Consider the following 15,584-nt stretch of genomic DNA (forward strand, 5'->3'; position numbering starts at 1 on the left):
GGGACAGAGAGGTTTGCCATTTCATTTTTTATTTTAACTGAGATGTTTTAATTATTAAATATTGTTTAACTATTATTGCAAGCCACCTTGAACCACAAGAAATAGTGGAATATAAAAGTTCTAAATAAATAAATAAGGACGTCTTGAGATTTGCGCACCTACCAAACAAATCTCTTCCAAAATCCCCCTTCCCCCCTACACACAAATGTATAATTGTTACAACTATCTTGCAAGACATGTTAGTCTGAAAATGTCACTGTCTAAAGGACATCCAAAGAACTCCCAGGCCTACTGTGGATTTGAACTCAGATCATAAGCCAACACTCTAGCTTCTGAACTTAAGTGGCTCACATTTTGAATGTTAGCAACACAGGTCAGATTCACTCATGGGGATCAGTTGTGGCTGGAGGAGCCCGTATCAAGCGTCTGTAAGAGGATTTCTGCCTTACAGCTTTTTACCCAATTTTAAAGAGACATGCCAACCTAACATTTGAAACATTTAGTGAAGCCCAGCTCATAAAACCCACACAAAGCACAGAAAACACATGATGTGAATTACCTGACAAAAATAACAACCCGTTTAAAGAGTTAGAATTCTTTCTTAACCGAGTTTTATTTTATCTGATAAACAATTATGGGTGGCCTTCTGCCTGGAGGAAAAACGTATGCTGTCCCTTTAACAGAGGGTTTATATTTACCTCTTCAGTATCTCTTCTACTACCCATGTCCACACACTAAGCTTCTGAATAGGGGCAGGATAGTTCTTTCCCTCCCGGTCTGTTAGCAACTCTAATGCAGATACCTTTCCAAAATAAAGTGGTGAGAGGAAAGGAGAATTTTCTTACTCTGCTCCATAAAGGTACGATCTCAATGGAGGAATATAAGGAGGACTGTGAGGAGTCAAGATGTGAGGAGTAAGCCTTGACCCAGGGCTTATTCCAGGTCATTTCCTGCTCATGGAGTCTGAAGGGGTGGGTTCAGAGCAGAGGAGGGAATCTTACTTCTGCCTCCTGATTTTCTCTAACAGAATCTGGGGGTGGGTGGGGAGGAAAACTGGGATTGGAGAATTAGTGTTACACAATGTTCACTTGCCAACTCCAAGGATACCTGCCCATTTCCACAAGACTGAATTTGATGGGGAGGTCTGACCTCTCTAAACTGACGGAGTTGTTGGGTTCGGGGACAGAACCTTTTCTTTTTAACCCAAATTAATCCTGCTGTCAGAACTCTTTGGCCTTCACAGCTGTGAGGCCCCTTGGTGGGTTCTTAGATGCTGTTGAAGATTGCTGCTCTGATTGAATTTCTTTCCACACTCTGAGCACTGAAATGATTTCTCTCCTGTATGGGTTCTTTGATGCTGCTGAAGAGTGTCACTTCGACTGAATCTCTTTCCACAGTCTGAGCAGTCAAAAGGTTTCTCCCCTGTGTGGGTTCTTAGATGAATTTGAAGACTGGAACTTGTAGTGAATTTCTTTCCACACTCTGGGCATTCAAAAGGTTTCTCCCCTGTGTGGGTCCTTAGATGTACATGAAAAGTGCCACTCTGACTGAATCTCTTTCCACATTCTGAGCATTTAAAAGGTTTCTCCCCTGTGTGGGTCCTTAGATGCATTTGAAAACTGGAACTTGTAGTGAATTTCTTTCCACATTCTGAGCACTGAAAAAGTTTCTCACCTGCGTGGGTTCTTAGATGCTGTTGAAGATTGCTGCTCTGATTGAATTTCTTTCCACACTCTGAGCACTGAAATGATTTCTCTCCTGTATGGGTTCTTAGATGCATTTGAAGACTGGAACTTGTAGTGAATTTCTTGCCACAGTCTGAGCAGTCAAAAGGTTTCTCCCCTGTGTGGGTTCTTAGATGCACTTGTAGACTGGAACTCACAGTGAATTTCTTGCCACATTCTGAGCATTCGAAAGGTTTCTCCCCAGTGTGGGTCCTTAGATGCCTTTGAAGTCCGGAACTGACAGTGAATTTCTTTCCACATTCTGGGCATTCAAATAGTTTCTCCCCTGTGTGGGTCCTTAGATGCATTTGAAGACTGGAACTCACAGTGAATTTCTTTCCACATTCTGGGCACTCAAATAGTTTCTCCCCTGTGTGGGTTCTTTGATGCTGTTGAAGACTGGAATTGTGACTGAATTTCTTTCCACACACTAAGCATTCAAAAGGTTTCTCCCCTGTGTGGGTCCTTAGATGCATTTGAAGTCTGGAACTCACAGTGAATTTCTTTCCACATTCTGGGCACTCAAATAGTTTCTCCCCTGTGTGGGTCCTTAGATGCTTTTGAAGACTGGAACTGTGACTGAATTTCTTTCCACACTCTGAGCACTGAAATGATTTCTCTCCTGTATGGGTTCTTTGATGCTCCTGAAGAGCGTCACTTCGTCTGAATCTTTTTCCACAGTCTGAGCAGTCAAAAGGTTTCTCCCCTGTGTGGGTCCTTAGATGCTTTTGAAGACCGGAACTTGTAGTGAATTTCTTTCCACACTCTGTGCATTCAAAAGGTTTCTCCCCTGTGTGAGTCCTTAGATGTACGTGAAAAGTGCCACTGTGACTGAATCTCTTTCCACATTCTGAGCATTTAAAAGGTTTCTCCCCTGTGTGGGTCCTTAGATGCATTTGAAAACTGGAACTTGTAGTGAATTTCTTTCCACATTCAGAGCATTGAAAAAGTTTCTCACCTGTGTGGGTTCTTAGATGCCGTTGAAGACTGCGATTGCAACGGAACTTCTTTCCACACTCTGAGCATCCAAAAGGTTCCTGCTCTATGTGTGTTCTTTGATGCTTTCTAAGATTGCCACACATAGTAAATTTCTTTCCACACTCTAAGCATTCAAACGGTTTCTCCCCAGAGTGGGTTCTTTGATGAATTTGAAGACTGCCACACTCAGTGAATTTCTTTCCACACTCTAAGCATTCAAAAGGTTTTTCCCCTGTGTGGGTTCTTTGATGCTTTTGAAGATCGCCACGTGAACGGAATCTCTTTCCACATTCTGAGCATTCAAACTGTTTCTTTCCTGTGTGGATTCCTTGATGGTGTAGAAGATTGATCCTAAAACCAAATTTCTTTCCACATACTGAGCATTCAAAAGGTTTCTCCCCTGTGTGGATTATTTGATGCTGTAGAAGATTGCTCCTTGAACCAAATTTCTTTCCACATACTGAGCATTCAAAAGGTTTCTCCCCTGTGTGGATTATTTGATGCTGTAGAAGATTGCTCCTCGAACCAAATTTCTTTCCACATACTGAGCATTCAAAACGTTTCTCCCCTGTGTGGATTATTTGATGCCGTAGAAGATTGCTCCTCGAACCAAATCTCTTTCCACACTCTGAGCATTCATAGGGTTTTTCCTCTGTGTGTATTCTTTTGTGTACAGGTCTTTCCACTGTGCATTCACTAATTGATATTATATTCGGTTTGATCAGAGAAGCACAGAGGCCTTCATTCCTTCTTATTTTGGTTGTCTTCTCTTCTTGGACTGGGATTTCACAGAAGCCCCCTCCATAGCAAGGAATGGGTTTATCCTTTGTCTTCTCTACGTGGCTTCCCTCCTCCCTCTCTGGTTCATCTCCGTCCCTGAAGCTGCCTTTGGCCTTTTCATGCTTGACTTTTTCCAAAGAGAACCCGTGGAATTTCCCATGTGTTTTCTCTGCATTTCCTGCTGCAATAAAAAAGAGGTCCAATCAGCCCCCCTGAAAGCCATGCTATCATTCAGGCACTCCTCATTAATGGGTGTGCATTTCCTTTATCAGAATTTCCTTCCCCTCAAACTGAAACACTAGTCACACCTTATCTCCAGCCAGGCCCTCCAGTACAGCTGTTTCTATTTACTACCTGCCTACCCCTCCCCCACACTCCCTGTAACGACTTTAAGGGGGAAAGTAGCAAAGAATCATTTCCGCACTTTTCACATTTGACTTGCAGTGCAGCTCTCCTGTTTCTCTGCTTTTGATTAAAGTTCACATGACACCCAGTCCTGCCACCGCACAGAGCGTTTTCTTCTAGTTGTGATGAGAGCTATGAGAAGTTGGATTTCAGCCTCCCACAAATGCATGTTTGGTGTGGGGAAAGTAGAATGTAGAACCTCACCTCACAGTTCAAAGGGGACCCACACAGTGTTTGCAATAGGTGCCAATTTTGGGAGGGGCAAGAAAGGCCTGAAGGCATCTGGGTGGCCACAGTAGGACAGGGTTCATGGAACTTGGGCATCATCTAGCCTGGCTATTCTTAATTAACACCCACCTTTCCCTGGCAAATACAGTATCTAAGAAACCTGCAGCCAATCAAGAGCCGTAGTTGTGTTTTTATCCAGAAGTAGCTTTTGAGCTACCCAGATCCCAGAATGGCTCCCTCCCTCCTTACCCAGTGGGATTTATAATTCTACAAAACCAAGCGTTTTTAACAAGAGAAGCAGAAACCCTCCATGGCTATTCCTTGCCTTTCCCTTGCCATAACCATGAAGGATACCCACTCGCAGCTATCTCACTTGGGAAGGAAATACTCTCTTCAGATTCCCTTGAGGAACTCTCCAGCCTTTCTTCAGACACAAGGCCTTTTCTGTGTCCACCGTAATCACTCTTACACTTTTAGCTTCTTTGACTTGGGGGGGGAGATTATGATCATTTTATATGGGCAATGAAGAAACTCCCAAGTAAAGGAAAAAAATTTCTGGAAGGACAGAAAGTTGGTCAAGATCAAAGCTGACAATCCCGTGACAGATCCGCTCCAGAGCACAGACAGAGTGGAAGAATGTAATCCCATTTGGGGGAAAGGGATGTTATAAATATTGGCAACAATCCCACATCGGCCTCAGCGCATGAACCCCCTCTGGCTTGGGTGGTGGCCACAATATGGGCTTCAGTTGCCCTGGGCCATGCAAGTAGCTTGGGTCACTTGAACTGGCCATGATAAACATGGCTTTCTCTGCCACCACAACTCCTCAAGGCCCCCAGCAGTGGGCAAGGAGTGAGGCAAGCCTCAAAATGGCATACTGCTGTTCAATATTTTCATCCATCTATCATCCCAGTGGAACCTATGAAAGATCCTTACCCAGACAGGCCACGCTCTCATAGATCTCCAGCATGACTTCAATGTAGAGAGCTCTTTGGCCAGGATCCAGCAAGGCCCACTCTGCCTCGGTGAAATACACAGACACATCCTCAAAGGAAGCTGGAGACTGAAAGAAAAAGCAGATTCCCCTGTCAGAGATCATGACAGGCAGAGACAGCACTCTGGAAGGAGGCAGTCCGAGAGGGTGGAGAGCTTGGCGTGGGCAAAGGGAGTGGCTTTCAGAGCCTCTCTCGCTCGCACATCTTAGAAGCAACTGCTGGAGTAAAAGACCCCATGAGGAAGGAAGGGGACCCAGGCTGTCATCTCCCCTACCTGGATTGGAGGTGAAGCAGCCATTTCTACTACTCTGCAAAGACAGTGGCTCGACAGCATCTCTTCACTGCCTGTGAGGGAAACAAATAGGCAGGAAGCATGTTAGTCTCAACTTCCTATTCTGTTTGCTTGAGGGAATCTGGCTTCACGCAACCCGGGTTCCTAGGGTTGTGAAACTTTGCCCTATGTACACTCAAGAAATGTGTCCTTCCTCTCCTGTCCTAAACCTTCTACTCAGCTGCTTCACAATGGGCCCCAGACCCTTCCAGGCACAAGGCATGCTTACCAGGTGAGAGGGCATCTTGGGCACACACCTGGACCTGCACTCTCTGCCCGTCCTCTGATGAAGCTCTTTCCGCCTCAGAGAAGTTAGCTTCCATCTTCACAGAGGGTCGCCACATCTGAAACAGCAGCGAGTGTGATGGGTTACAGAAGGAACAGAACAGGCTGAGGAGATGGATCCTGCCCCACTCTCAGACTCCTCACCCTTGCTATGACCAGCCAAGCTGCTCCAGCCTCAGTGGTAAGACCTAAGGGCATGTTTTCTACCAACCCTGGTCAAGTATCTAAAATACCTGACAGGGAGGTTTTGGCTAATCGCTGCTAGAATGGACTGACTGAGGACCCCCTCACCTGTTCTGTCTGCCTCTTCTCCTCAGCCTGACTCAGGAGGAAACCTTCGGCCAGGGCCACCGCCTGGGAACTGGTCTCCGGCCCGCATCCTCTGACCCAGCTCTCCATCTCCGAGGGCAGGATGATCAGGAACTGCTCCAGGATCACCTGGTCCATGATTTGCTTCTTGCTGTGCCTCTCCGGCTTCAGCCAGCGGTTGCAAAGTTTATGGAGCTGGCTGCAAAGCTCTCGGGGCCCATCAGCCTCATGGTAGCAGAAGTGCCGGAAACGCTGGCAATGTTCATCAGTGATCACAGTGTCCTGAGCCAGGATTTCTGGCACAGCTCTTTCCCAGAATTGAACACCACTCCCAGCCTGGATGGGATGGGGGCCTTTCCTTGCTCTCTTGTCAGTTCCAGGAGATTCTGCGTCCTTCTCTTCCATCTCCTTCCCCTTCTTTTGGGTCGCCTCCAACTGTGGAGAGATACCCTTAGTAACATGGTGACATAGAGGGAAAAGATATCAAAAAGGCACATAGAACACAAAAGAGAATGGAGCTACGTCACTCACCCTGGCCAAGAGCCCCCTAAGGATTGCCCTGGTAGAAGCATCTTTGTGGAAGCTTGGGGATCAGAATTAATGCTATCGTGCTATATTACTAGACTTGCCAGCTGCCCACCAATTGACTGGGTTGCCCCAGTCAAGTTTAATCCTTTTACCACTACAGACAAATGGTAAATGCTTCTTATCCTTTCCATGAGAAAGGGATCTCAGAAAATGGTACTGTTGGGGGGCAGGGGGAGAGATGTATTCCCTGTGGATCCCTTCACAGAAGGAGGGTGCTGGTGACACTCGATTTATAGACAGCTATGGAGGCTCTTTTCTGTGCGAATCTGGCTCTCTCAACCATCTTCTGTCATGCCACTTGGCCAGGAGCACGTTCGCACCACTGGGCTCAATTGCCAGCCAACTGTTACGATTACTACACAGTCAAGAACATATTTTTATGCTAGCAACCCAAATAATGTAGGAATCGGTGCTTCTTTGTTATTCCTATTAAATTCCATGCATATTCAGAGCTTTACCCCAAGTTATTTCAGGCTCTGAAAGCTTCTTTCATTGTTCAGTAGTGGTAGTGTTTATTGGCAAATGCTGCAAAAGTGTAAAATTAAAGAAAAGAGGGGGGGGGATCCTAGATGTCCCCCACTCATCTCCCCTACCTGGACTGGAGGTGAAGCAGCCATTTCTACTCCTCCACAAAAACATTTGATTGATAGCATCTCTTCACTTCCTGCAAGGCAGACAAAATAATCAAGAAGCATTTTAGCTTTGACTTCTGATTCTGTTTGCTTGAAAATCCTGCTTCATGACCTCCAGGTTCCTAGGATTGTGAAATTTTCCCTGTGAACACTCAAAAAAATGATTTTTAGTAAACTGTGGGAGAGGTGACAGAGAAGCACCAGGTACATATGAACTCTGTGGGTTTACAAATGCTGGCAACACGTTTCTGCCTTGCGTGAGATTTGAATTGTGCCCTGTAAGCTGGAGCTCAAAAACACTACAGCATCCCAACAGGACCAGACTAAAGGCCCAGGGACACCATTCATCGACCAATTGGGTCCTCACATATGCCCTTGAGTCCAGGCTGGTGGAAGAAAGAGAGGGGGTGGAAATGAAGTTGCATGATACATTTCTTTCACATCCATCTGAAAACTCAGACATTTGGAGGTCACATCCAGGTTTTTGGCCAGATGAGACATCAACCTGTCCTCACATCCACCCCATGCCCCGTCCCCAAAGTCCATGGGGTTAGCAATCCATGGCCCGGCATCCGTAGTCCAGTATCCTCTTTCGGGCTGTGGCCCACCAGATGTACTTTGCGGAAAGTCTTTAATCAGGGGCACAGAAGCCAAATTACTGGCTCTTAGCAATGCATTTTCAGGTGAGAGATTTCATTTACTCAACATGGCTACCACCTGTGCCCAAAGGTGAGATATGAAAACTGTCATTCATGTGAATAGGAATGAAATTGCCTTGCATGAATCTGTCTAATGCCCCTTAAAGTGAGTGATCATCACTACATCCTATGACCCTGAGACCCAGACGTCCACTCTGTTTTGTGTGCAGAAGTGTGTCCTTCCTCTCCTGTCCTAAACCTTCTACTCAGCAGCTTCACAATGTGTCCCAGACCCTTCCAGGCCCAAGGCATGCTTACTAGGTGAGAGGGCATCTTGGGCACACTCCTGGACCTGCACTCTCTGCCCGTGCTCTGATGAAGCTCCTTTCACCTCAGAGATGTTAGCTTCCATACTCTCTTGAAGTAGTAGAAAAGGGCAAGAGTCCAGTAGCACCTACAAGACTAACAAAAATATTTTATGGTAGGGTGTGAGCTTTCGTGAGCCACAGCTCACTTCTTCAGATACAGCTAGAATGTGAATCCATCTGTCTTTAAGAGATGTCTTTAAGTGCAACTGCACTCTTGCCCTTTTCTACTACTGCAGACAGACTAACACGGCTACCCACTGTGAATTATACTCTCTTGAGATCCCCTTGAGGAACTCTCCAGCCTTTCTTCAGACACAAGGCCTTTTCTGTGTCCACCGTGGTCACTCTTACATTTTTACCTTCTTTGACATGGGGGGGTGGGGGATATGATCATTTTATATAGGCAATGAAGAAACTCCCAAGCAAAGGAAAAAAATTTCTGGAAGGACAGAAAGCTGGTCAAGATCAAAGCTGACAATACCAACTAGTGTAAGGGTGACAGATCCGTTCCAGAGCACAGTCAGAGTGGAAGAATGTAATCCCATTTGGGGGAAGGGTATGTTATAAAAATTGGCAACTTAGAAATTAGGATCTGGCCCCTTCCTCTCATCCCACATGGGCCTCAGGGCATGAACCCTCTCTGGCTTGGGTGGTGGCCACAATATGGGCTTCAGTTGCCCTGGGCCATGCAAGTAGCTTGGGTCACTTGAACTGGCCATGCTGAACATGGCTTTCTCTGCCACCACAACTCCTCAAGGCCCCCAGCAGTGGGCAAGGAGTGAGGCAAGCCTCAAAATGGCATACTGCTGTTCAATACTTTCATCCATCTATCATCCCAGTGGCACCTATGAAAGATCCTTACCCAGAGAGGCTACGCTCTCGTAGATCTCCAGCATGACTTCAATGTAGAGAGCTCTTTGGCCAGGATCCAGCAAGGCCCACTCTGCCTCGGTGAAATACACAGACATGTCCTCAAAGGAAGCTGGAGACTGAAAGAAAAAGCAGATTCCCCTGTCAGAGATCATGACAGGCAGAGACAGCACTCTGGAAGGGGGCAGTCCGACAGGGTGCAGGATGGAGAGCTTGGCGTGGCCTTCAGAGCCTCTCTCGCTCGCACATCTTAGAAGCAACTGCTGGAGTAAAAGCCCCCATGAGGAAGGAAGGGGACCCAGCCTGTCATCTCCCCTACCTGGATTGGAGGTGAAGCAGCCATTTCTACTACTCTGCAAAGACAGTGGCTCGACAGCATCTCTTCACTGCCTATGAGGGAAACAAATAGGCAGGAAGCATGTTAGTCTCAACTTCCTATTCTGTTTGCTTGAGGGAATCTTGCTTCACGCACCCCGGGTTCCCAAGGTTGTGAAACCTTGCCCTGTGTACACTCAAGAAATGTGTAAGGATTTTTAGGAAACTGTGGGAGAGGTGACAGAGAAGCACCAAGTACCCATGAGCCTTGTGATAAATGCTGCTAACACATTTCTGACTTCCGTGAGATCTGAAATGTGCCCTGTGAACTCTGGAGCTCAAAACCAAATCAGCATCCCAGCAGGAACAGACCAAAGGGCCAGGCATACCATTTGAACACTGGCTGGTCCCTCCCACATGCCCTTGAGTCCGAGCTAGCAGAAGAGAGAGGGAGGTGGAAATGTTGTTGCGTGATACGTTGCTGTAACATCCATCTAAAAAGCTCAGACATGGCTTTAGTGCCTGTGAAAACTCTTTGGTAATATCGATGGATTTCCAGAGTGCAGACATTCTGATGTCACATCCAGATTTTTGGCCAGCTGAGACATCAACCTGTCCTCACATCCACCCCATGCCCCACTACCAAAGTTTTTGGGGGTGCCAGGCCATGGCCTGACATTGTTGCAGCCCTCCTTTCATCTGCACACCCTTCCACACCCAGCCTGAATTGATGTACTGCCAGGGTGACACTGTGAACAAGGCCCACAAGGCCCACAACAAGAATGGGGGGCACTTCTATGTCTATTTCTCACAAGGGACCCGTGCAGCGGTGAACACAGCAGAGAATCCTGGGACGACAACCACAGCAATGCTTCGAAAGAAGCCTCTCTGGGAGAAATCAAGATGCACCAACAGAACACAAACCACACCAGGCGAGAAGGAAAAGATGCCTCTTCCTGGATTGTCTTTTACATGATATGCAATCACTGACCATTAACAAAATTCCAACATTAAGTGCCCTGTGACAGTCTGGAACCTCCGATTCAAAGCTTCCCATTGCCCCCAAAGCTCCTGCCCAATACATGACACACCTTAATATCTCAAGCTTTTGTAATCCAGAATTATAATTCAATCAAAAACTGCCCTTCCTGGTGCCATTTAGTCGGTTCTACGATTTCCTTTTGATTAATCGCAGGTGTTCCTTTATCCTATGTCGTGACCTTCTGTTTCTTGAAAATAACCCATTTTATGCTATGGGCCCAAAACTGTATAACTTAACCTGACTTTAGAGTCAGGAAAAAGAGTCTCTCTGACTCTGGAGACTAGCTGAACTGCAGCATGCTCCCAACACACACTGGATACCTTTTCATTTCATCTGATTTCTTCACAGAACAGGACCGCTCTCCCCCTGATCTTTCCTCCCTATTTTCCAAACCATTATTTCCCACGATTAGCTCAAAGATTAACTCCTGCTCCAAACTAGAGGAGCTCTGCTAAATGTTAGTTGTTGCTATATTAACTGGAATAACGAATGTGTCTGCTAATATTTATTTAGGATAAGTTCCCCACCACCACTTTTGTACCAAATTCCTAAATAAACTGGATTCCTTTTACATCAGATCTCTGTCATCCTTTTCCTACTAAAGACTTGCTAATCACAGCCTCCTCTTTAAGTAAAATATTCCGCTTTGCTGCACCCTGCACCAACATGCAAACTAATTCCTCATGTTAATCTGAATGCATGTTCACGGGGGTGTGGTAATAGCATCCTAGTCCAGCATCCTGTTTCGGGCTGTGGCCCACAAGATGTCCCCAGAAAGCCATTAAGCAGGGGCACAGAACACAAATTATTGGTTCTTATCAACAGACTTTCAGATGTATGCTGCATCAGAACATGGAGGTTCAATTTTTTCACTATCGCTCACAGCTGTGCCCAGATTTGTCTACTGTTCCTTTTTTACGCCACCTGGAATCTCTATAATGGAAGGAAGTGGCGATATGAAGTTTGGTTGGTGTGAATAAGAATGGAATTGCCCTGCATGAATCTGTCTAATGCCCCTTAAAGTGAGTGATCATCACTACATCCTATGACCCTGAGACCCAGACGTCCACTCTGTTTTGTGTGCAGAAGCGTGTCCTTCCTCTCCTGTCCTAAACCTTCTACTCAGCAGCTTCATAATGTGCCCAAGACCCTTCCAGGAACAAGGCATGCTTACCAGGTGAGAGGGCATCTTGGGCACACACCTGGACCTGCCCTCTCTGCCCGTCCTCTGATGAAGCTCTTTCCGCCTCAGAGAAGTTAGCTTCCATCTTCACAGAGGGTCGCCACATCTAAAATAGAAACGAGAGTGATGGGTTAGAGAAGGAGCAGAACAGGCTGAGGAGATGGATCCTGTCCCACTCTCAGACTCCTCACCCTTGCTATGACCAGTCGAGCTGCTCCAGCCTCAGTGGTAAGACCTAAGGGCATGTTTTCTACCAACCCTGGTCAAGTATCTAAAATACCTGACAGGGAGGTCTTAGGCTAAGGTCAGTTATCGCTGCTAGAATGGACTGACTGAGGACCCCCTCACCTGTTCTGTCTGCCTCTTCTCCTCTGCCTGACTCAGGAGGAAACCTTCGGCCAGGGCCACCGCCTGGGAACTGGTCTCCGGCCCGCATCCTCTGACCCAGCTCTCCATCTCCGAGGGCAGGAAGATCAGGAACTGCTCCAGGATCACCTGGTCCACGATTTGCTTCTTGCTGTGCCTCTCCGGCTTCAGCCAGCGGTTGCAAAGTTTATGGAGCTGGCTGCAAAGCTCTCGGGGCCCATCAGCCTCATGGTAGCAGAAGTGCTGGAAACGCTGGCAATGTTCATCAGTGATCACAGTGTCCTGAGCCAGGATTTCTGGCACAGCTCTTTCCCAGAATTCAACACCACTCCCAGCCTGGATGGGATGGGGGCCTTTCCTTGCTCTCTTGTCAGTTCCAGGAGATTCTGCGTCCTTCTCTTCCATCTCCTTCCCCTTCTTTTGGGTCGCCTCCAACTGTGGAGAGATACCCTTAGTAACATGGTGACATAGAGGGAAAAGATATCAGAAAGGCACAAAGAACCCAAAAGAGAATGGAGCTACGTCACTCACCCTGGCCAAGAGCCCCCTAATGATTGCCCTGGAAGAAGCATCTTTGTGGTAGCTTGCGGATCAGAATTAATGCTATCGTGCTATATTACTAGACTTGCCAGCTGCCCACCAATTGACTGGGTTGCCCCAGTCAAGTTTAATCCTTTTACCACTACAGACAAATGGCAAATGCTTCTTACCCTTTCCATTAGAAAGGGATCTCAGAAAATGGTACTGTTGCGGGGCGGGGGGAGAGATGAAAATTAAGGCAAACTAAAAGCAAGCTCACCCTAAGCACACTGAAGCAAGTCTATTCAGAATCCTCCTCGGGCCTTTTCCCTAGGGATTACTCTCAGAAAAGTGGTTTTAGGATTCCACTGAAAATCGGTGTTCCTGTAACATCTTCCCAGTGTCTCAAAACAAAATGTCTCTTGTCATTGTGCTATATCGGATAGGGTTGCCATGTCTGGCTTGGGAAATGCCTGGAGATTTGGCCACTTTCTCTGCCCTCAGAGGCTCTGGGGGTTATTCCAATGACTATATTCATGTGGAGGGGGATTAAGGAATAGCATCCTGTACATGGCTATTTACACTTGCAGACAATTTTAGGGAGGGCTTTTTTTGTGGTGGTGGTACTCACAGATACTGAGTACAGCACCTTTTTGGAGGACGCTTTCAAAGTCCTGAGAGGGGAATTGGTGGAAAGCAGTACATCTTTATCCATGAGTATAGGCACTTTGCCCCTTAACAATACAAGCCCTGGTTTTAGGGGTTCCTCTTATGCATGGGGCACAATTTTGTGCAGTTTGGTTGAAGGAGACACTGGCTATACAGGATCAGGTCAGGATCAAGATGAACCCTTTTCTGTGGACTTAGCGGGATGGCAAAGTTGTGGGAATCTGCCTGCTCCCTGTATTCCCTGTGGATCCCTTCTCAGAAGGAGGGTGCTGGTGACACTCGATTCATAGCTATGGAGACTCTTTTCTGTGGGAATCTGGCTCTCTCGGCCCTCTGCTGTCATGCCATTTGGCCAGGAGCACGTTCGGACCACTGGGCTCAATTGCCAGCCAACTGTTACGATTACTACACAGTCAAGAACATATTTTTATGCTAGCAATCCAAATAACACAGGAATCAGTGCTTCTTTGTTATTCCTATTAAATTCCATGCATATTCAGAGCTTTCCCCCAAGTTATTTTAGGCTCTGAAAAGCTCTTCCATTATTCAGTAGTGTTGATTGGCAAATGTTGCAAAAGTGTAAAATTAAAGAAAGATTTAAGGCAAACATATCCTCTGCCAGTAGGATTACAATTAAAAAAAAACCCAGAAAGGGTGAATTTTACCAGGGGAAGGGGTTCTCTGGTTTTGGAGCCACCACATGAATTCATCCCCAAATTGGTCACCTTCTGTGCCCTCCCTTTTACTGCAATGTTTTTGTAAATCTGAAATCTTTGGGGAAAGTACATTTTCCTCAGTGTGGGCAAGAAGCTGTACAGTTTTGCAGGTCCTGCCCATATTGGGGCTGTGTTCCTTGCCATCACCGCCCCTGCAGCTGCCATTCTGCCCATCTCTACACTAAAGCACTCACTGAAATAGCGCTATGACTTTAAGAATTGACTTTAGTTAACTGTCCCAGACCTTAAGCTGCTAGATCTCACAGTTCCAGTCCATGCCTGGGGCTGACTCTCTGCTGCTGCCACCAGGCTAATAGTGAGAGCTGCACCAACCTGACAGCTTGGTCTCCACTGCAGGCTTTTAAGAAATTTTCCCCAAATTAAAAATCACTCCCCCACTCCAAACTGACAAGGAAGGAAGGAAGGAAGGAAGGAAGGAAGGAAGGAAGGAAGGAACCCTTGGGAATCAAACTGGTTAGAAATATTCCCAAGTCAGCAAGTCCTGCCTGATTTGACTGATACCTTAATAAGAGTGATCTGAGTATCTCTGTCATAAGTGTTGTCAGAGATGCAAACACACAGACCAATTTCAGAAAAAAAATCCTTTAGCTGTATGAACAGTCATTGGTCACAAAAGGAAATGAATGCAAAACTTGTGAGCAAAGAGAAAGAAAATGGGGATGTAAACAGCATCCTCTCTCCTTAGATTTAAACGTATCCCTGTAACGAGACATGCAGCAATATCTTCATGGTTTGCTGCTCAGGCTCCTTTCAGACCTTTCAACTGCCTGGATACCCATAATGGGTAATAGCTGCTGACAGACCCATTGTGCTCCTAATCATTTTTGGGAGGGCAAAATGGAGGAGGCAAAACCAACGTACATCCCCCCCCCCCAGCTCTTAAGAGAAAGGACGGGATTTTAAAAAGACTGAAGAAGAACACGAAGAGCCTATTGGCGCAGAGAGGTAAGCTGCAGTACTACAGTCCAAACTCTACTCACGTCCTGAGTTCAATCCTGACGGAAGTTGGTTTCAGGTAGCCGGCTCAAGGTTGACTCTGCCTTCTATCCTTCTGAGGTCGGTCAAATGAGTACCCAGCTTGCTGGAGGTAAAGGAAAGATGACTGGGGAAGGCGCTGGCAAACCACCCCGCAACCAAAGTCGGCCTAGTCAACGTTGGGATGTGACGTCACCCCCATGGGTCAGGAATGTCCCGGTGCTTGCACAGGGGACCTTGACCTTTTAAAGAAGGACGCACAAAGAATAAATAAACTCACGTTCAAAGCCCCAGCATTGTCACTGTAGTGCGACGGGGAGGGGCTGTGAATAGAGGCTGTTCCGCATTTTTTGTGTCAGCCTCCCCTACCTGGAGGATTCACCGTTGTGCAGCTCCTTGGCAGCCTCTCCTACCCTGAGGACCGGCAGCTGAAGAAGTGGCAGCTTTGCCTTCCGAGGACCTCGCTGAGCCGCGAGCAGCCACGTTCACCCCCCCCCCCAAAAAAAGGCATTTTAGGAACGACTCTCCCTGCCCCCAGTCGGCTGCCTCTTGCTCGCCGCCTCCCTGGCCAGCCCCCCAAGCCCCGTCCGAGACCGGGCCGCAGCTTCAGACCAGATGCAAAAACAAAGGGCTCCCCGCTGTTTTTC

General features: G+C 46.9%; 1 protein-coding gene across 1 annotated transcript; it reads right to left on the reverse strand.

The window, feature by feature from the left end:
* Positions 1–1,237: 1,237 nt before the first annotated feature.
* Positions 1,238–12,442, reverse strand: LOC130490918 (oocyte zinc finger protein XlCOF6-like). The gene is made up of 7 exons (XM_056864761.1): positions 12,116–12,442; positions 11,691–11,777; positions 6,114–6,470; positions 5,671–5,785; positions 4,245–4,275; positions 2,305–2,525; positions 1,238–2,238 (listed from the first exon to the last, which is right to left on the reverse strand). Exons 1-7 carry the CDS (start codon positions 12,440–12,442, stop codon positions 1,238–1,240), a joined length of 2,139 nt encoding a protein of 712 aa, XP_056720739.1.
* Between the last annotated feature and the right edge of the window lie 3,142 nt (positions 12,443–15,584).

The sequence above is a fragment of the Euleptes europaea genome, chromosome 1, assembly GCF_029931775.1.
Source record: "Euleptes europaea isolate rEulEur1 chromosome 1, rEulEur1.hap1, whole genome shotgun sequence".
Lineage (NCBI taxonomy): Eukaryota > Metazoa > Chordata > Lepidosauria > Squamata > Sphaerodactylidae > Euleptes > Euleptes europaea.

Excerpts from the sequence above, each read along its gene's own strand:
- LOC130490918 (XM_056864761.1), bottom strand. The coding sequence starts at position 12,442 with ATGGAAGAGAAGGACGCAGAATCTCCTGGAACTGACAAGAGAGCAAGG. Across the intron at positions 6,471-11,690 it reads GGCAGAGAGGGCAGGTCCAG|TTGGAGGCGACCCAAAAGAA; the intron begins GTGTGTGCCCAA and ends ATCTCTCCACAG. Across the intron at positions 2,239-2,304 it reads AGAGTGTGGAAAGAAATTCA|AATGTGGAAAGAAATTCACT; the intron begins GTCACAGTTCCA and ends TTGAGTGCCCAG.